Raw genomic sequence first — 21,354 nt, 5'->3', positions numbered from 1 at the left:
AAATCTACCTTTATCATACATAAACTCTTTTGATAACATTAGGCTTATGTTAATACTATAAATGGCAGATTTTTGCCCATAGAAGAAGCTATTTCTAGCTGCTAGAAAGTGCTGAAATCACTTAACAGGAATGATCCAGGGAAGAAATTGATGATGCGAAGTGAGAGGGGCTAGGGTTAGTGGGGAGTATCCTGCAAGTTACTGAGAGTGTCAGGCTAGTATCAGGGCATTGTTCCATGTGATTTTTAAGTTGATATTATACCTTAAAATCTTTACATTATATTGGTATTTTAGATAGGCATAGTATAATACATGCTTATTTTTTTTTATCTTCTCTTTAGAACCCATATTACATTGTTTCTGAAGAGATCAAGGAACAGTATAGATGACTTAAGAGTTCACATAATATTAAGACTGGACATTTAATGGTGAAATCATTAGGGAAAGCAGCATTCGAGAAGCATGTCAGAATTAAGGCAGCATTTGATAGTAAAGAAAGTGGGATATATCAACCAAGAGCAAACTCTTAAAACAAAACAAATACTAAGGTAAACCTCATTTTGGGTGGTATTTTCATGTTTACTTCATGATCTTTAACTTCTGCCAGTCAGCGTTCTCTGCTTCCGTCTGTACGGGGCAAGGATGCCCCTACTTGCTGATTTTTAAATTCTCTTCAAGATGCCCTGCATAATAAATGTAGAATTAGTAGGTTCAAATAGATTTTAGACTGCTACAACAAAAGCTGTTGAAATCAATCAATTAGCTTGTGAATAAGAGTGCCAGGAATTTCCAGCTGTGGTTTCGTTTAGTTTATTTTCTAGAAGGGAAAATAAATTATAGTTGCAGGTGAACACACACACCATATTTATTGTCAGGAAGCCAGTGGAAGATACTCATTTTTCCAGATGATTAGAGGTTTCCTTGGCTGAAATAAATAGCTTTGCTATGCCAATGACTCCCAAAAGCTTAGAATGCTGCCATGACCTTCGTATATTCCACCCTCTGTTGAGCAGCATTACTGTATGAATGTTTGCTTTGGGGAAGAGTGAAGACACCAAGGACAATTTTATTGTTTTTCTGCTTTACCTACTATAAAATACATTTTTTACGGTTTCTGAATTTCTCCTCTTAGTGGAAAGCTTGCCATGTAAGGGTGTAATAAGTCACACTGTTTGATTATTTTATGATGTTTATATGGAGAGTTAAGGAGATATTGAAATTTTTAATTGATGTTTTCATGCTCAAAAGAAAATTTCTGTATCCTTTTTCAGGGATTTTAAAGATCAATTTGTGAAGAAGTTATGCTTATATAGTTTACATGTCATTTTATCAAAATATGGATGAGCCAGATTAAGATTTTGCAATTTTATTACTGATGGAGAGCTTAAACACCCTGCAACCAGGCATAGCCAGTGAAATAGTACTAAACACAGGCAAGTGGATAGGGTTGAGTCACAGAAGACAGAAGAGGAGGGGTCTCCTGGGTCAGATAAAGACACTGAGGAATGCACACAAAATGACAACACTATGATTTCACTTAATATGAGGCAACCAAATGGTCACATTTATAGAAACAGGAAGTAGAATGGTGGTTCCCAGGGGCCTGTGTGGGAGGAAGAAATGGGAGTTTAATGGGTACAGAGTTTCAGATTTGCAAGATGAAAAACGTTATGGAGATTGGTTGTGCAACAATGTGAATACTACTGAACTTTTCAATTAATGATAATGGTTAAGGAAAATTTTTGTTGGATATATTTTTTTACCACAATAAAAAAAGAACTCCATTGAATTTAGCCACATTAGTGACCTCAACAACAGTAGGTTTTTTAGAGGTTGGGGGATGAGGTTGGAGAGTGACAGGCAGGTGAGGAAACTGTTTAACGGAGTTTGGATGCTGAGCAGAATAGGGAAGTTGAAGGCAATGTCAGTTTTGCTCTTTTTGTTTTTAAGAGAAACGAGAGCATTTTTGAACAGAGTTGCAAAGCATGCAGTGGAGAAGGAGAAATGGGAAATGCAAGGGAAATGGAAATAGACTAATTGAGGCCTCAGAAAAAGGAGGAGATGGAGTACACAGCATACGGATGTTGCTGTCTGACTTGTTGGGACTGTGGAGCTGAAGGACAGCTCCTCTCTCTCTGGCCCTGCAGAGTGGTCAGGACAGTAAGGTAGTGAGATGGGCAACTTTGTGCTGCTTTTAACCTGGACAGATTGCTCACATGGTTCTCCACTGAAAAGCATAGAAAAAGGTGCAGTGCAGGGAAGGATAATGCCAAAATAGCTCTTTGTTCATTTTTTCCTGAGAAACACAGGCCAAAAGGCTACAAGCCCAAATCTCCAGACGTATCTGGGAAGGAGAAAGCCTTCATACCTCTCTGGTGAGAAATGAAAACTCACTTATATAACAGACAAAGCAAAAAGTCTGTTTGCTGTAGAGGTGCTATTAACCAGAGCTTCCTCCAACCCTAAAAAGAATAAATGTTAGGGAATGAGAGTCTATATTGATGTGTGTTCCATATTAAGCGAGGTAGTTTGATTTTCTTAAGCCTAGTATTTTTAAAGATTGGCTAAGCAAAGGAATAGGTGATAAGTGTGACACGTGTGGGAAACCTCCCAAGTGCATTTGTTTAGAAATTAGAAATCTGGCTTTCGAAGGAATTTCATGAGTTATATGAGCTTTCTTCTCAAGTAGCTCCCATTTTTCCAGTCAACATAGTTTCTGGAAGAATTAGCAGACTCAACTTCAATTCCCTTTTCTTACTTGTTCTCATCTACACTAATAAAAGGATAATATGCAAATTGGTCAGGACACCCTCACAGTAATAACCAAACAGCAGGCTGCTTGGGGTGACCAGGCAGGCAGGGTGATTAGTGAGGGACTACCAAATGACTGAACAGCAGGCTTCCTGGGGCAACCAAGCTGGCAGGGAGGGCATGAGGGTGACCATGCTGGCAGAGGAGAGCAATAAGGGGTGACCAGGCCAGTGGGGAGGAGGGGGAAAGTGAGGGACAACCAGGCTGGCAGAGGGGGGCAGTAAGGGGTGACCAGACCAAGGAGGGACAGTTGGGGGCACCCAGCTGGCAGGGGAGGACAGTTAGGGGTGACCAGGCATTCAGGAGAGGGTAGTTAGAGGTAATCAAACCAGTAGGGGAGCAGTTAGGCATCGATCAGGTTGGCAGGGGAGCGGTTAGGGAGCAATCAGGCAGGCAGGTGAGTGGTTGGGAGCCAGCAGTCCTGGATTGTGAGAGGAATGTCTGACTGCTCATTTAGGCCCAGTCCTGGTGGGCAATCGGGATATCTCTCGGGGTCCCAGATTGGAGAGGGTGCAGGCTGGGCTGAGGGACACCACTCCCCCAACCGTGCATGAATTTCGTGCACTGGGCATCTAGTGTGTGTGTGTGTGTATCACATAGACAACAGTGTAGTGATATGAGAGGGAAGGGGACTGGTGTAGGTGGGGGTGGGCAAAATTGGGGGGAAATGGGGATGGAAAGAGACTTTGCTTGGGGCAATGGATGCATGATGCAGCATGCAGATGATGTTTCATTGAATTGCCTCTGTGGTTTTAGGAACTAATGTCATCCCAGTAAGGTCAAATAAATAAATAAAGCGAATCCTCCTAAAAGAAAGAAAAAAAAGATATCTGTATATTGTAAGTTCTGTACTTTAAAAAAAAAAAAATTCATTCATGCATTGATTCAAAAGATACTTATTTATCATTCACTTTGTAGTAAGCACTTTGTTTATATTGTAAACATGGTGGTCCCTGACCTCAGAGAGCTTCTGATCTAGTGAAGGAGTCCAGATCGAAACAGATAATCACACAAATTGTATAATTGCAAGCATAACATTCTGTGTGTGTGTGGCGGGGGGTGGGGGGGGGTGGGGGGGGATGTACAGGGTTCTCTGCAAGCATATGACATGGGCAGCCTACGGGGATTTGGGGAAGTGGTGGGCCTTCCTGAGAAGGTGACATTTAAACTGAAGCCAGAAGGACACTTTGGAATTAGCCTAGTGAAGGTATGGTAGAGAGATGGGTGTAGAAAGCGAGATGTATCAGATTGTGCAGAGGCTTCATGTGGGAAGAAGCTTGGCTTGTTTAAGAAGAAATGGAGACAAGGTGGATGGAGCAGGCGGGAGGGCGAGGCAGAGCTCTGACAGATGTGGCTGGAGAATGTAACAGGTAGCCCACCATCACAGTTGTCCTCGGAGCTGTGCTGGAAGGTCTAAGCGACAGGCAGGATCAGATCTGCACTGTTGCCGAAACCGGTTTGGCTCAGTGGATAGAGCGTCGGACTTCGGACTGAAAGGTCCCGGGTTCAATTCCGGTCAAGGGCACATACCTTGGTTGCGGGCACATCCCCAGTGGGGGATGTGCAAGAGGCAGCTGGTCGATGTTTCTCTCTCATCGACATTTCTAACTCTATCTCTCTCAATTCCTCTCTGTGTAAAAATCAATAAAATATATTTTTAAAAAAAGATTTGCACTGTTAAAACTGTACTCTGCTAGCTGTGTCCTAGATGTTACTCTAGGACAGGGGTCAGCACAATTTTTCTGTGAAGATCTGGATAGTAAATATATTGGGTTTTGGAGCCATAAATTCTGCCCCAATTCCTCAGCTCTGTGCATGGTGTGAAAGTAGCCATAGACATATGGATGTGAATAAAGTTGGCTGTGTTCCATCAAACTTTATTTATGGATGCTAACACTTGAATTTCATATATTTTCATGAGTTATGGAATCTTCTTTTTATTTTTTTTTAAACCATAAATCACTCCTAGATCCCAGGACATGCAAAGCCAGGTAGCGGCTGAATTTGGCCTGAGAGCCAGGTTTTCTGACCCCTTTTAACTTTTTCTGCTGTGCCTTTTAAATGATATTTTAGTTCTACCACAAAATTTTACTTAAGTTGTCTACATTTTTTTCAACACTGGTAAAGGTTTGATCAATGCCAAATAAAAAATGGGAACATAACCTCTCTTTTTTTTTATTTCTTTACATTATTATTACATTTTCCATTTGAAAATCATTTTAACATGACTGGCCAATTCTATTTTTTATTCACAGGCTTTTTTTTGTTTGTTTGTTAATAATGGGTAACACACTATGTTTCCTGTTCGTTTATTTCTTCCCAAAGTATTATACTTGGTGCTTTCTCCTTTCAAACCTCACACTGAATTTTCATCCTTTTTCATACTTGGTAATAGTTCTCCTAAAATTTAATTCTGGCATTCAAAAGAAAAACAAAGTAAAAAATTCTAAGAGTAACACAATTATAGGCAAACAATTTGTGTGACTGGAGAAAATATTTTATTTACAGTAAAACAAACAACATCCATATAATTCCAATTCTACAAACACAACATTCTGACTTGGAATGTTGCTTTTTGTGGTGTACTGGAGAGCATTTTGGAGTATGTAGGGTACAGACAGGTCGGGTACAAATTCTATCTGACCCTTATTGGGTATATGATATTGGACAACCTACTTTCTTAGAGGCGAAGTTTCCCTGATGCATGCAAAATACATAGTGTATGGGAATTCCCATCCACCTTTCTTCCCCTGTAGTCATAATCCTTTATCAGATGGAAGTAACATGTTAAAAAAATTGTGGGGGAAAACAGCCTGCATTTGATAGTGGTGAGGGTATTAGTTTTGGTTTTTAACATTATACAGATAGAAAGTTAAAAAACACAACTAGCAGTTTCCAAAAATAAAAGCGATGTGCAATAAAAGGTACTATAGATGATAAATACCTGCACTTTTCATTAGTATTTCCCTTGCCCTGTTTATTTTACTTCTGAAAACTTAGGTTTGACAGTTCTCTGGAAGAACCACCTAAGAGTGGGCCTCACCCACTGGCAGCTCCTCAGGTTTTAAATAGCCGCAGCCAAGTAGCCACACTTTCTAAAGTGACTACACATTCTAGGTAGAGTTTTTTTCTTTTCTTCCTGGTGTGTCTAAATTTTAATGCTGGTGATGAAATGAAATGCTAAACCTGTTTGACTAAAAAGCAAAAGAGATCATAGAGTACAGAACTGACATCATTAATATGTAGACAAGGAAGCTTGGCACTGAGCCCTGGAACACCGCTTTACACTGCATTTGTATTTTTCACTTTTTGTTTAGATTTAAGTTCTAATGTAGAATCAGGAAAGCTATGCCTTTTATTTATTCACTGTGATTTGGAAAGTCAACTTGCTTGAGTTTGTCATAAGTCTACTTTAACCAACAAACACATTCACCTAGAGTAGGGGTGTCGAACTCAATTAGAGAAGGGGCCAAAATCTAAAATCCAGCCTAAATCTCGGGCTGAATGGTTTACTGAACAGTCATAAACTGTCATTGTGATGGAAACGCAGCGGAGTGCAGTGATGACAGCGCGGTGCGGGCCACATTGCAAGGCCTGGTGGGACGGATTTGGCCCGCGGGCCTTGTGTTTGACACATGTGACCTAGAGGCCCGGTGTATGAAATTCATGGCCTGTGCCCTCTCACTGTGCAGGAGCCTGCAATTAATCACCCCAAAGTGGTAGACCCCAGCCACCCATCTGGGCTCCTCAATGGATTGCCCCAAAGAGTTAGGCCAGAGTAGTGGGTGGGGAAGGGGGTCCCTCCTCTGCACTGTGTGGAGCTGAGAGGCCTTGTCACACAGAGTCAGGACTCCCAGGCAGGCCTCACAGTGGGGAGCTGGGAGGAGGTGGGGCTCCCAGGCAGTCTCCATGCAGCGCATGTAGCATCAAGCCCAGCCCACCTGTGACCCTATAAGGGCATCACGGCGGCGTGATGACTACTTGGGCTTTTATTAGTAAGGATTGTGATTCAGTAAGATGAAAGAAATTTCCTTTTCTTCTTAAAGGAGAAAGATAATTTAGCTGATTTGTCTTTTAGCTGATTTTTTAAAATAGATTTATGTTTCTGGTTATTATTCACTCCCCCAAATATTGTAGCCATTGCCTCAAAGATACAGAGTAATTGAGAAACTCAAAGTTGCATCACTTGGTAACTTTATTCTTCCACTTTGCATGCTATCCTGCTCTGCCCCTGACAGCCTCTTTCTTTCTCATTTCTGCCCCCATTCCTCCTCTCCTCGCCATGCACAGCAGTTGTTAAAACATGGCCACATAGTTCAATTAAAGTACAGACTTGCTAAAAAGTTTATACCTACACTTGAACAAATCTTCCTAACTTAAAAAAAAAACAAAACATGGCTTGCCACCATTCTTTAATTTGACTACTAATGGCTTATAAAATTGTAGCCAAAGGAATAAGGAATAATGGATTATCAAAAGCTTCTGACAAGGAGAAGAGATTTATGTCAACCTCAGTTTTCTACATCTGAGCTCTCATTAACCTGGAATGGATTTGGCACATAATTACTTTGTGTTGGAAGTAGCCACTGTCATGAATTCTGTCAAAAGTAGTCATAGTCTATTAAGAATATCCATTAATAACTTGTAGACATAAATGAAGAAGAGAGGTTACAGGTTTTACACTGTTCGCTTTAGACTTTCTTCTTAATAAAAAAGAAATTCTCAATTCCAATTTGATAATCGAATTTGGAAATCATTACAGCCCTCATGATGGAATGTTCATTCCTTCCTGTCCAGGTGTTTGACCATTTTTCAAAGACCAAAGGAAAATAATTAAAGTTTTAAGTAATAAATGTCCTGAAGATAAAACTTCATACCAGCATTTTTATAATAATCTTTACAGAGAAAATTGAAAATAAATTATCAACATCAACACAGAAGGTGCTGTTTTAGTCTTAACTATTGTACTTTTTATTTTACGAAGGTACTTGCCCTTCCCAAACAGCTTTACTCTCAACCTTTTAAACAGTTATTTTCTATTCATATTATTATGCATTACTGCTTTTGAATAGGTAGCTGGTGGTTATCTACTTCCCCTGAAAACACAAGTCTCATTAAAATGTCAGGCTTTGGGACTGTGTCATCTGTAAGGTTAGACCCTTTCTGGAGAGACAGTTTGGAATGGTCGACATAGCCTTTCTTCTTTCTCTGCTCACACTTCACGTTTAGTTTATTTTCTGCTTAGTTGTTGACAACTCAGTCTTCAAATGTTTGCTGTTATGTGATATTGATTTAATTTTAAATAGGATTAGAGACAGTGAAAAATACATTCATAAATGTTTGTACCTCAAAAACAAGTTTTATGGAGGATTCTAGTATATGAAATGTTAATTTCAGGGGGGGAAATCACAGCCACAATAAATGACCTGAACTCCTATTATCTTTCTGACATGTCACACCTGTGTATGTCTAATTATTAATATAGATAAAGCTTATCTTTATTATGCTACCTCTTCTTACTTTCCTTTTTGTTCCTCTTCTCTGTTTTTCTGTTTTCCTTACCTATCAATTAAGCAGCTCTACAAGAAACGTGGTGACAAGTTCCTTGGAAGGTTTCCAAAACTTTCCTACCTTTTCTTCTCCTGCTAGATACAGTGCTGCAGTTCTGAGCAGCACAGCCGCTCATGTGTCTGCTGTTCTTGCTGCAAAAACCAGGTAGAGCTGTGTGTACAGGGTGTGTCTGTTGTGATGCCAACACTTTTCACTGCCTTAACACATCACATCAAAGAAAACATCCCTTTGGTTATGAGATCATCACCATATTGTCTAGGTTGTATATACATTCCACAGTGTGTGTTATAGATTTTGCTTTAAATCATCCTTGTATCCTTTTAACTGCCCTCTGTCTGTGATACTTAACAGTTATGTAGGTTATTGCATGTTGTGTGCCTTGTTGACTTTGGGGATGTTATAATTTGTAGTTTTTATATCTTAAACAGAATCCGGTACAAATAAGTATTTTAAGTTTTTACTGGTTTTATCTTGTCCCACAAACTTACTATATTTGAGAGTGATCACTATTCTTTGTAATACTCCCAGTAAAAGAATAAAAGATTATTGTTTTGTGGGGTTTTGTTTATACATAATTTCTAGTGTCTTTTTATAGCAACAAATGCTTTTAAGATTGCATTGATAAATGGTGAAAATTTAATCTACTCTATATTAATGAGTATAATAATCTAATACACTCTTAGCCCTCTTTTCACCCTCTTTCTACTGCTTAGTTCTGTATCTCTCACTGCTTTTTGCTATTGGTAGTGTGATTTTCCAACTTAAAAGTCTTTCTAACTGCTCACCAGGCTCTCCGGTCCTGTAAAGTATCATTCACTCCTGGATGCACTTTGCATCAGTCCTGTTTCCAAGCCTTTAGCTTTTTCCTATCTCCAGCCCTCGAGGAAATCGACTGGCTCTATCCAGGTTAAGAAAACAAGGTACGATGGGAGCAGATGTCACAGTGGTGGTTTGCTGTAAAAGACACTTTCTGTACCACTTAACCACCATATTAACAGGCCAGATGTGAAATTCCTAGAACGGATTTGTGTCCAGTTTTCACTTAACTACATTCAGTGCACTGCTAATGCACAGCATGCTGTTTTGTATGGTTATTAACTTGCCTTTTAACCCTTCATGACATCTTTTGTTAACACAGTTGGTGTTTGGTATGAAGGTATGAGTCATAGTGCAAGTATTTAAATCATAGTAAAGCCCTGTCTCTTATTCCATGGGTATAGCTATACTAGTATATTTAAATGTTTAGTAAGACATACCTTTATAGCTTCTGAAAAAAATGGCAAAGAATAATAGAATAATTGTTTTTTTTGTCTACTGTCTTGCAGTTCTCAAATATGAAGGTTGTACTTGGGCAGTATCTGAGAAATACTGAAACAAAATTAATTTTCTCCTAAACTTAACAATCATGGCAAAAATTATTGTGTATAACCAAAAGTAAATACATCCCAAGTATTCCTTACTAATGGTATAATTTTAGTGAAATAACTCTAAAATGATTTCTGACCGAACATAAATTAATGGCAGTGTATCCAACTGTGACTGAAGTTAGTAAAAGCCTGGTATCACATGGGCTCTCTCTTGATCATGGGTGTGTATCCTGTCCATTGGTATGGAGATTTTTTATATACTTCATTATAATCCTGGGTAACTTTAAGGGAGGTGTTTAAACAAGGAGAGAGAGATCCTTGTCCATTTTGCTCTAAGAAGAAACATCTGAAGTTATGTTTTATTTGTGGAGTTATGAGTAATAAAGGAGCAGTTCTTTTTCATTGTCACAGTTAAGACTGCACAGTGACTGGTTACTGACCACATTTGGAATAGTCTTTCCAAAAAAGCACCTGGTGCATTTTAAGAAATCCCATACACACTAAATGGCCAGAGGTATGTTTTGATCGACAACAAATGGAGATGGGGTAGGGAAAAATACTGGTTCTGTGAAAATATTCCCTTTTTCCACTTCTGGCATTCCAGTAAGTTATTTTGCTCTCACTGTTTAACAGAAAAAAGAACAACATAAAAATTCTTGCATATTTTGTTCAATTAGAGATTTTTAATGCTTTTCACTTATTATTGTAAAACTAAGAACAGTTTTATAGCTTTTTTGTATATAGCTACTACATATAGGGCAATCTGTCTTTAAGCAGCAATGAATTACTCTAAAAGAAATAAATCCTAGATACTTTTCCCTTCAAGTCAAGCAAGCACCTTGTTGCTTAAATAAAGTTTTTATTAAAAAAAGAAAAAAGGTATTATGGGCTGATTGAGCTAGTGTTAGTAGTCATTATCACCACTGTTTACTGACAGCAATTGGCACAAACTAAATATATTTTGATATTTGGGAAAGAAAAGTGGTTCTGTACCAGGTTAGCTAGTTGGCATTCTGAAAAACAGGAGCACAGGATACCCTGAGGAGGCCTTGCTACCGCAGTGAGAAGGGACTGAAGAGCAGCTGGGAGGAACAGTGTCAGAGATGTTTTATCTTGGATGTTACTTTTATGTAATAGTAATCTTTAAAATTATAATGAAGTATCGTAGAATACCAAACTTGTTTCTTTTCACTGTAGTGTACTTAACACTTTTAATTTTGGTACAGAAGTCTAAGTTAAAGAATTTTGCTTAGAAAAATACAAGAAAAAATTGTAAACAGAATTCTGGAAGGAAGGAGACTCGTGACTCCTATATATGTCCAGGTTCATTTACGGAATTCTGATGGAGAAATCTATAAAATAAGAAGTTGCTTATAATTATGACTCCTTTATAAATATTCATTTCCTACCACTTCAGAGTCTGTGTATTAGATACAAAATTTTATAAGATTTAGTAAAAACTGTTTAATTTAAACATTGATATAATTAAACCCATGCTATACAATTGGCCCTTTAAAAAATTTAGGTATGTAATTAGAGTAAAGTCTCCTCCAGGGTATTCTTCAAACAGAGTTTTTCTTTGAAAATAGACTTAAAATTTCCAACTGTTCTCAATCTGCAGCTGAAATTTATTTGTTTTAATAGTTAAACAAATGTGGGAAAGGAATGTAAACTCAAGATAAATCAGGTTGCTGACACTGAAAGTAAACTTCTTTCCTTTTTTCTGTTTTTCCTCATTAGCTCAGTTTTAAAAAGAAATCTTTGCTTTATTAGTACGTTTTTCTCCATTTTCAGTTTTTGAAATATCAAACAAAAACTGTGGTATTCTTGAGATGGAAGAAATATTAATTTAACATTTCATTTCATTGTTTGTTTATCTGGCAAACTAGTGAACATGACCATATTTGATTCTTACCTTCCGTGGCATGAATCAAGGGTGTTTGTGGATTTACTCTTCTAGTTTCCTCATTAGAATCTTTTTGAACGCATTTTAATTTTGTTTAGAATTTAGGTATACCTTAAACAATTTAAATTTAGGGGGAAAAATGAGTCTTTAGAAATAAGATACCAATCTAATTTAGGTAATTATTACACACTAGCTTTAAAAATGAGTCATTAACTTAGAAGTATTTCTCTGTTTCCCTCACCAGTGTGGCTCAGTTGATTGAGCATTCTCTCCTGCACTGAAAGGTCACCAGTTAGATTTCCGGTCAGGGCATGTGCCCAGATTGTGGGTTTGATACCATCAGTGGTGGTTTGCTTTAAAAGCTGCTCAAAACCATTTATAATAATAAAAGCGTAATACGCTAATTAGACCAACTTTCCAGACAAAGCCAGGGCTGTGAGGGAAGCTCAGGTCCCGGGTGCCTGATGCCCACTGGAGGGAAGCCTGGATCCCGGGTGCCACAGGGAAAGCAGGTGCTGACAGCTGGGGGAACGAAGGCCTACTCTTGCACAAATTTTGTGCATTGGGCCTCTAGTTATACTATAATGCTTAAGCTGTTTCTGTTAATATTACTTATTCTGTCATCTTTTTTTTTTTGGTTATTGTGTCCAGCATTGTCATTAAGTAAGCAATCTTTCACATTTTTTTATTTATTATGAAAATTATCAGAGTGCTTAAAATTTTCATTGTATAGTATGCTTTAACATCAGGCAGGTTTTGTTTTTCATTAAACTGATTAGATGCTCTGCCAGCATGGCTCAGTGGTTGAGCATGGACCTATGAATCAGGAGGTCACAATTTGATTCCCAGTTGGCATTCTGGGTTGCAGGCTCAATCCTCAGTAGGGGTCATGCAGGAGGCAGACGATGGAAGGTTCTCTCTCATCATTGACGTTTCTCTCCATCTCCCTTCTTCTTTGAAATCAATAAAAAAAATATATTTTAAAAACTGATTAGAACTTATAACAGAAGGTAGTGGCTGTATTATACCCGAATTTAGGAGAACACTATTTCAAGAAAGTTAAAATAGCATTAGTATGATTTTTCAAAACTGTTCAGTGTCAGAGGTGCCCAGGACCACCCCCAGGTCTGACAGTTCACTAGAGGGATACAGAACTCTTGTTCTCATGACTAAGATTGATTACAGTGAAAAAATACAAAGCAAAATCAGCAATGGGAAAAGTTGTGGGATCAAGTCTAGAAGAAATAAGACTCAAGTTTCCAAAAGCCCTCTCCTAGTAAAGCCACACAGGATGTGCTTGATTCCTCAGCCATGAGTTTTAACAAAACGTGCAAAGTGCTGTCTACCAGAAGCTCATTAGGAACCAAGTACCTAAGACAAGGTTTTTAATGAGGCTCATTATGTAAGCACGCTGTGCCTAATTCACACTGAAATTCAGACTCTCAAGAAGAAAAGCAGTATTCAGCATAAACAATATTGTATATATCGTTTGGGCACAGTGAGCAGCTCTTATCTTTCAGAGAAAGCTTTATAAGACTGGAGGGAACCGTTTACAAGCCAACTCCCAAATGCCAGTCAAAGGCCAACCTTGCAAGTGGGCCTTCCTGAGGGAAGGCAGCCTCGGGGCTCCTTAGTTAGGTGTTTTCCCAGATTCAAGAGGCATTGGGGAAATCAGCTATTCCTCTTCATTTGTAAGCTTAGTGCACATGATGGAATTCAAAATCTATTTTCCTTGAAATATTATCAATCAAACAAAATAATGAAGCAGTATTTATTTTATTGAAGTCATTAATACAGTATCCTATCTTTGTCCATGGGGTGCTCCAGCTGTTGCTTTCAGATAGTGAAGAAATTGAGTTTCTGTGCATGCAATTATCTAAGTTACCAGGACCTCAATCTTTTATTGAAAAGTTAGGATGTATTCTTCTTCTTCTTATAGCAATTCTTATTATTTCAATCGAGAAAATCTGTTATTGTATTGTGTCATTCCAAAGTGCATATTTTATCTGAGCTATGTAGATTTTTTTTGGAAATGACATATAATCGTAAATAATAAATAACTGGGTGATAAAAGCCACATGATCCTCTAAGTCAAGCACAGATAAGGCCTCCTGTTAAGCAAATAACTCTGAGAGCAGATAGTGGTGGTCTTGCCTCTTGTTGCCTGTGTAATGAACATAGAAGAGTGGATGTTCTATTAGACGGGAGATGTTCTCTGTTTACCACTGTGCGAACAGTGTGAAGCACAATGTCTGGCAGAGCACAAGTGCTTAAATATTTATTGAATGAAAGAGTGACCGAGTCTGTGAGCAAAAGACTGACTGCCGAGACGTCAGAGAAACTTGGTTCATAAAATACCAGAAGAATGTGGGAAACAGTAAAGAAACGTCTGAGCTGTTTCATAGAGATTTTTCAGGGACTCTTTAATAATGGCTTATTTTATTCTAGATGATTGAGTGTTGAGATAGAGAGGAATAGGAAATCAAAGGATTGGCTGTGTAAGTTTTTTAATAGCCTAGTTTCTCATGGTAGACCTTTAGAAGAGGATTTCTAAAGTATTGGACAAATGCATTCTGACTCCTTTTCTTTTTGTGTGTGTGTGTGTGTGTTTTTTGTGTGTTTTTTTGTTTTTGTGTGTGTGTTTTGTGTGTGTGTGTGTGTGTGTGTGTGTGTGTTTTAGAGAGTCAATCCCTGAGTCATGGTTTTAGAGTACTCTTTTTTAAAATATCAATTAAGTGATGATTATTTTTGTTTTCCTTAGAGGTTGAATAGACTGAGAAAATCAAATGATCAGTGCTAGGTTGGCTTGCTACCACTTCACCAAACATGTTTTCTTATCTTCCTCCCAGCAGCACCCAGGAGCCTTCTCCACACTCGGCGCCGTCTGCAGCGTCCGCACAGAGTGTGCCTGAGAGGCGGGAGAGCCCAGCCTTCGCCAGACCAGGGGTGGCCGGGCTCACAACCGCTGCTGCCTTCAAGCCTCTGGGCGACACCAGTGCCATCAAGTCTCCGAGCTGGCAGCGGCCAAGCCAAGCAGGTACGCCACGGCAATCGCCAGCTTTTTGCTTTCCTTAAGTGTAATTATGGAAATGTGTTCTGGGATATATGATAGAGTCCATCGGTGAAACCGATTATCGACTGTCTAAAAGGGCTGCAGAGAACAGCTACGGCTGTTTTCCTCTCTGACGCGTTTCATAAACATTTTCTCTGTGTGTTTGGTGTTATTGCCATTTGCTGTGTATAACTGCAGAATTGGGCAATTTCTTGTTTCCCAGTTACTCAGAAAGCATGTGTTGAATTGGAAATTTGGGGTCTTATTAACGAGCTATATTGTTGGGAGGTTTCCTTGTAAATAGAACATTTTAGTTTTGATGATATGTGAAACATAACAACAGAAGCATTGATTGCCATCAGACGTTACTGAAGGAAGAAGCATTGTCTTCTTGTCCTCTGAAGATTCACAGGCAGAGTAGAAGGAGGACCCAGTACTAGAAAGGGAGCTTTTGAACGGTGTTAGGATGGAGCAGCATAGGGTCAGTCTGGAAACCTGAGCTTTGAGTCTCTTTTATAGATAAGTAGCTTTACATAAAGTCACTCAACCCCTTTGATCCCGTTTCCCGGTCTGCAGGATATAGGCAGACTAAATGATCTGTTCCAACGTGAACTAAGTTTATGACTGTCGGACTGAAGTAACTGTTTCAACAGGAAGATGGGACTGTACTTACTAGTGAAGGTTGCCAGATCCACACTTAGCTTTCATCTCTTTCCATTCTTTGCACTCTCCCTGGATGATTTTCCATCCAGATTTCTATTAGTCGCTGATGATTTATACAGTCCTCTCTCCCGGACTTCATTTCCTCAAACCACGTTGACCTACTTGCTGTTTCCAGGGAGCCCCTCAAATGCAGCATGGCCGAAAATGTCACTGCCTATCTCTGAGTGGTGCACACATCCAGTCACCAAAGCTGGGATGTGAACTTGCCACCTCCCACTCCCTATCCCTGTCCTCCAAGAAATTAACATCTAACGATTCCACTTCTTAGTATTTCTCCAACTTATTTTCTTCTCTCCACTCCGTTGGTTCAGGCCTTGTTCTCCAAACAACTTGAACTAATTTCCCTGCCCCCTCCTGTCTGTCTTCAGCCAGTGATCTCTCTGCAGCTCCAACTTACCTTACCCATCACTGTCCTGCTACAGGTGCTTTGCTTACTCTGCCATTTAAGATCCTGTTAACTCTGGCCCCGCTATCTCCTCAAGCTCCTCTCCTGCTGCTCCCAATTGGGTTTGATCTAAACTATATGAAAGAATACACAGTTTTATTACTTTTTAAAACTTTAAATATTTAGATTAACATCATCAGCCTCTGAAATTTCTAGACTATTAAACAACTTAGGCAGACCTTTTCCCTTGGTGAAAAATGCTGACAGCTCAGCCCATGCATTTTTAATTATTTCCATTTACTTAAAGTTTATCCATGACCATAGAGGTTTGCTGTAAATATTTTGTATGTGCATTAAAATACAGAACATACCTCAAAGATTTCTCTGGTATGGTAATTGGAAAGCGACAGAGAATATGTCCTAAAAGAGTAAGGACAAGATTAAGTTTCTGAGATAGAAACTGAAGGAGGGCACAAAGTCTATGTACTGGGGAGGGCAGAAAACATGTAACCTGGAAATTCAGAAACTACGGTCAAAATAACACTTCACCTATTAAAGTGAAAAGGAAAAATTTCACTTGAAGCAGAACTTCTGGAGAATACGCTACAGCAAAATTACCACAAGAGGGCGACAGAATCCTTTCTTCTCTGAAGAATCAAGGCAGGCTTTATAATTAGTCATGTTTCACATGGTCAGTATTTAAAATGTTACACATTTTTACGAACGTATAAGTGAATTTAATTTGAACAAAACTATAACAATATGAAACATTATAAAGCATTATCACATTGTAAAGCATTAATATTAGAAAAAGAAAATGTTTTGCCATTGTGAAGTCTGTTGAATTTCATCATGATGCTTACTCTACTCAAATCAGAAAGTATTTGCAGAACACCTGCAGCTCAGCCCATGCTGGTTATCTTGCTCTAGGTGCTTCATACTGACCTTTAATGAGTTATTATGTTATATGTAAACTAGAGGCCCGATGCATGAAATTCGTGTAAGGGGGCCAGCCCTTGCAGCTGAGGCAGCTAGCCTCAGCCCTCACAGCTGTGGCTTCATCTGGAAGGTTGTCTGGAAGGAGATTTGGAAGGTCGTTCAGTTGTCCAGTCTAATTAGCATATTATACTTTTATTATTATAGATGTTATTTATTTTACATTATTTTGTACAAGTGTGAAATAAGTAAAAAAAATTCCCAACTCCTCAAATTCTTTTATTCTGTCTAACAGTGTACTATATTTTAAAACAAAAGAAAACACATCAGAATCTGTGCTGAGTCTTATAAACAATTTCAAGAGCTTCCTAATGCAAATGAGAAGTTCTTTGGATTTAGAGGGTGATGGGTGCCTCGTGGGTTCTTGTGCTCCTCACAGTTCACCTGTGAGAACTGCACTCATCCAAAGGGATGCAAGAACTCCAGAGGCCGATGGCTGGGCTGGAGGACTAGGTAAGGCATCAAGGCAGGTGGCCTGACTCCTCTCACAGGGAATTTTAGGCTCTTTCTCTTGATGATTTACAGTTGTGCACTGGTGTAAATGAATAAAGGGAAAGTACATTTTTTTAATCCTCCATTCCCTCCATCACCAAAGAATCACTATTACTAGTGATGTCATTTAAAAATAATTCCTACAGAAGGATGGTATCAAAATCATGGAATTGCAGCCTGTGATCCACGTTGTTGATCCTGAAATTAGTTTAGTGGATCATAGATAGTATTTTCATTAAAAAATGAAATAGAATAGAAAATATATTAATATATTAAGGGAGGTATCAAGTTTTGAAAATGTGATTTTAGTTATCGTGTGTATGTAAGTAGCTATATATATATATATTAATATATATATTCATACAAGCATATTTTAGGTCAGCAGATAAAGTATATTTAATACTGTGTTTTATAGTTTAAAAGTTTGGGAGTCACTTATTTAAATAGTATTTAGTCACACTTTGTTGGATGATGATTAATGTAGTTGTGAAATGATAGCTTGAAAAAAAGAAAAGACTGCATTGAAGGGGCTAATTGGAATTTGAAGACCTACTAGTATATTCTGAACCTGTCATAGGTTTCTGATACCTCCACTGAAGGTATGACTTTAAATCTTCCATCATTTTGGTGTTACATAGCCTGTGTACCAGAAGCCTTTCAGAACACAATATTGCTATATTAGTTGATATCTAGGAACCAGGTGTGTGTGTGTATACCAGTAACAGCATTATAGCTCAGATTGGAACTTCTTTTCCTCAGGCCTATAGTTTAGTATATACTACCACACTGGTGATTGATAAAAAGCTAAATATTTTGCCTGACTGGTGTGGCTCAGTGGTTGAACGTTGACCCATGAACCAGGAAGTTATTCAATTCCTGTTCAGGGCACATGCCCGGGTTGCAGTTGTGTGCTTGATCCCAGTAGGGGGTCTGCAGGAGGCAGCCCATCAGTGATTCTCTCTAATCATTGATGTCCCTATCTCTCCCCCTTCCTTCCTCTTTCTCAAATCAACTTTTTTTTTTTTTTAAAGTGCTAAATAGTTTAGGATGCAAAATGTCCAAAAGTTCATAGTATGCATGAAAGAATTAAGATACAGAAGAATTTAGAATCCAAGGTTGAATTTTACAAAACTTTCCACTCACCTGTATATTTGGTTAGACTTCCATAATTCAGAAGCAATAGTCCCTTTAGAAATTTGACTTGATCTAGAAAAATAGGTGAGATTTGTCTTGTCATTTTTCAGAATTGGAGATATATATATACTTTTTAAAACATTTTAATTCACTATGTTTATATGTCTAATAGGCTTTGTAATATTTGAAAACTTCATATTATATATAATTATAAGTGGTTAGATAGGTATTTTCAAAACCTTTGTAAATGTAGTGGTATAAGTTTAAAAATATGTTCTTGTATTTATGTAGGTGACCTAATTTGCTATGTAATGTTTTTCCTAGATTCTGTTTAGGTTATGGATACCAGATTAGTTCATTCAATGCAAGTATATGTATAAAATATTACTGTCTTACCCAATCTAGTCAGGTGTTTTTCCCAAACCCAGTATTAAAGCCATAAAGAGCCATTATATGTTGGAAGCACGTCAGTTTTCCAAGTTGAGTTTAATTGTATACAAAATGAGGATGACCAATTTGTTAGAATATGAGTGCTTTTCTAGATAGATCAGGCCTATTGTCCATTGAGCCCAGTTTGCTAGATTCTGAAGAACAGGAATGTCCACCCCCTGGAGTTAAATTTCAGAAGGCCAGGAATGAGCCCAAGTGGAGCATTTTAAGCCTTTAATTTGTTTACCCGTTAAAATAAAGGTAACAAAGTCCCTTAGAGCTTTCTTGTGAAGCTCATGTGATAGAACCAAGTGCTTGATTCATAGACAATACTCAAAAAAGGTTAAGTTTTCACCCCTTTATTCTTTTTAGGAATAGCATCAATAATTTATGCTGTTTCCATCCAACAAAAACAGTTCTCATGTGATTTCCTGCTTGAAAATGTTTGGGGTCTCTGCTGCACGCACGTTAAATGTTTGGCTCCTTAACAGGCCGGACGGTCCCTTCACGGCCTGTGCCGGCCTTCTCCAGCTTCATCAGGTCATACATTCCTTGGGCACACACCTCTGTGCTTTGTACCAGCAGCTCCTTTTATTTGACATGCTCCTGCATTTACACCCTTCTCCCCCTGAACACTTCTACTCCCTCTTTATGACCAGATGCTATCTCCTTTGTGAACCTTTCTTGAGCGTATAAATAGTTGCTAGTCCTTTCTGTTTGATGATGGCCTTATTACAGCATTTATCATGACGATTTTAATTGTTTACATATGTGTCTTTTACTGCTGTTTGTATATCTCCTGTAGGACAGGGACCAAGTCTCACTAGTCTTTGTTTTATGGCATCAAAACAATACCTGGCTCAGTTTATAGACCTTAAGTAAGTGTCAATGAGGGAATAAATGAGTGGGTGGGTAGGTCAGTTTGTCTTGTTTTGTACACCTTCATATAATTTGAGGGATTACCAAGATATTGTTCTTTTTTTTCCCTACCAGACTTGAAATTGCCACAACAGCCATTGAACGAAGGTGGGCATGCTGTCTGCCAAAGGCTGCCATTAAAAATACACAGATTGCTTAAGAACAAGGGGAAGCTCTAAACTCCTGTAAGACTTAATAGTTGTGACTATAGGCAGTGCTAAAACTCTATTCATTTTCACTAATTAAAAAAATTAGTAATAGATCTGAAGCTCTATGGTAGCATCCCTTCCCCCCAAAAAAAATAAAAATGGAAATTTATGGCATATAAGGAACCAAGCGGTCGAATACAGAGGAACTATTAGGAATGACACTCATTTTGTCGCTGTGGGAAAATTAACTTGGATACAAAGCATCAGTAAATAACAGAAATCCACAAAAAGTGCCAAGAGTTAAGTCAGATTATAAGGCCCAGGTCAGAAGACCTGGAGGTCTGGATCAATCCTAAAGGACCAGTAAAATTCAGTGATACAATTCCAAGGTAGAATATGTCCCTTTTTATGACGGAGTCAAATTTTATGCAGGAAGAGAGTGTTAATGTTTGTGTCTGAAGTAAAATCAATGCCCCGTGAATATTTTTAGGAAGAGGCCAAGGTGGAGAGGGAACTGCATGTGCAAAAGCTCACAGAGAACTTGGCTTCTGAAAAAGGGCAAGTCGTTTGGTGTGTTCAGCAGTGCATAGTAGCCAGAAGGAAGGTTGGATGGGTTATTGGGGGCCTGGTCATTGAAAGTCAGGAGTATGGATTAATGTTGAAAGGAAGCTATTAAATGATTTGTAAACTGGGGAGTGACACAATCAGATTTGCATTGTTAAAAGATCATTATGATCTCTGTGTAAAAGATTAAGATTGGAGTCCTAGAGACTCTCTAAGACAAGCATGTCAAACTCAAAGGCTAACATGGGCCAAATAAAAAGTTTAAGTTTATGTGGGCTGCAAAAAACACACACAAAAGCTTCAATTTTCATAGAAACATAGGTTTATTTCAATAGAGACATGCTAAATACAAAGGCCATCAATATAACGGTGTGTAAAAAACGTGTTAATAAAAGTTTCATTTTTATTAAGTTTTATTAATTGGGACCAGCCAGGCTGTGGCCTGGGAGAGGGACAAGCCACACACCCCACGGGCCCAGGCCCAGCCTGGCCCGGGAGAGGGACAAGCCGCATGCACTGTGGTCCCAGGCACCAGCGGCTGGGGCTGCGGCTTGGGAGAGGGACAAGCCACCCACCCCACAGTCCTGGGAGCCAGCAGCTGGGGCTGCAGCCCAGGAGAAGGATAAGCCGCTCGCCCTGCAGTCCTGGACACCCGAGTTTGACATGCTTGCTCTAAGAGGTGCTGAGGTAATCCAGCATAGACAGGATGATAAGGAGTATCACCCTGGGCAATGACTGTGGCAATGGCAGTGGAGAGCATTCTAGGGGCAAGAGGATGCCAAGTGCTTACACTCTCACTTGACTGGGATGCACGTTCTAGCCATTGCACTTCCAGGGAGCCTTATTCCCTGTAGAGT

At 38.8% G+C, this 21,354-nt stretch overlaps 1 protein-coding gene across 10 annotated transcripts in view; it reads left to right on the top strand.

Annotated features, from left to right (window-relative positions):
• Positions 1-21,354, top strand: part of PDLIM5 (PDZ and LIM domain 5) — a 197,633-nt gene that overhangs the window by 140,511 nt on the left and 35,768 nt on the right. For 9 of the 10 annotated variants that reach the window (XM_036411320.2, XM_036411311.2, XM_036411295.2 and 6 more), the window contains one exon: positions 14,505-14,692. In XM_036411320.2, the coding sequence (XP_036267213.1) occupies positions 14,505-14,692 (188 nt within the window). The remainder of the gene's footprint in view (positions 1-14,504; positions 14,693-21,354) is intronic. The other variant, XM_045570702.1, reaches the window with a different exon arrangement.

Source organism: Pipistrellus kuhlii, unplaced genomic scaffold (genome assembly GCF_014108245.1).
Source record: "Pipistrellus kuhlii isolate mPipKuh1 unplaced genomic scaffold, mPipKuh1.p scaffold_m20_p_1, whole genome shotgun sequence".
Taxonomy (NCBI): domain Eukaryota; kingdom Metazoa; phylum Chordata; class Mammalia; order Chiroptera; family Vespertilionidae; genus Pipistrellus; species Pipistrellus kuhlii.
The sequence above is the reverse complement of the archived record's forward strand: the minus strand, read 5'-3'. Positions and strand labels throughout refer to the sequence as shown.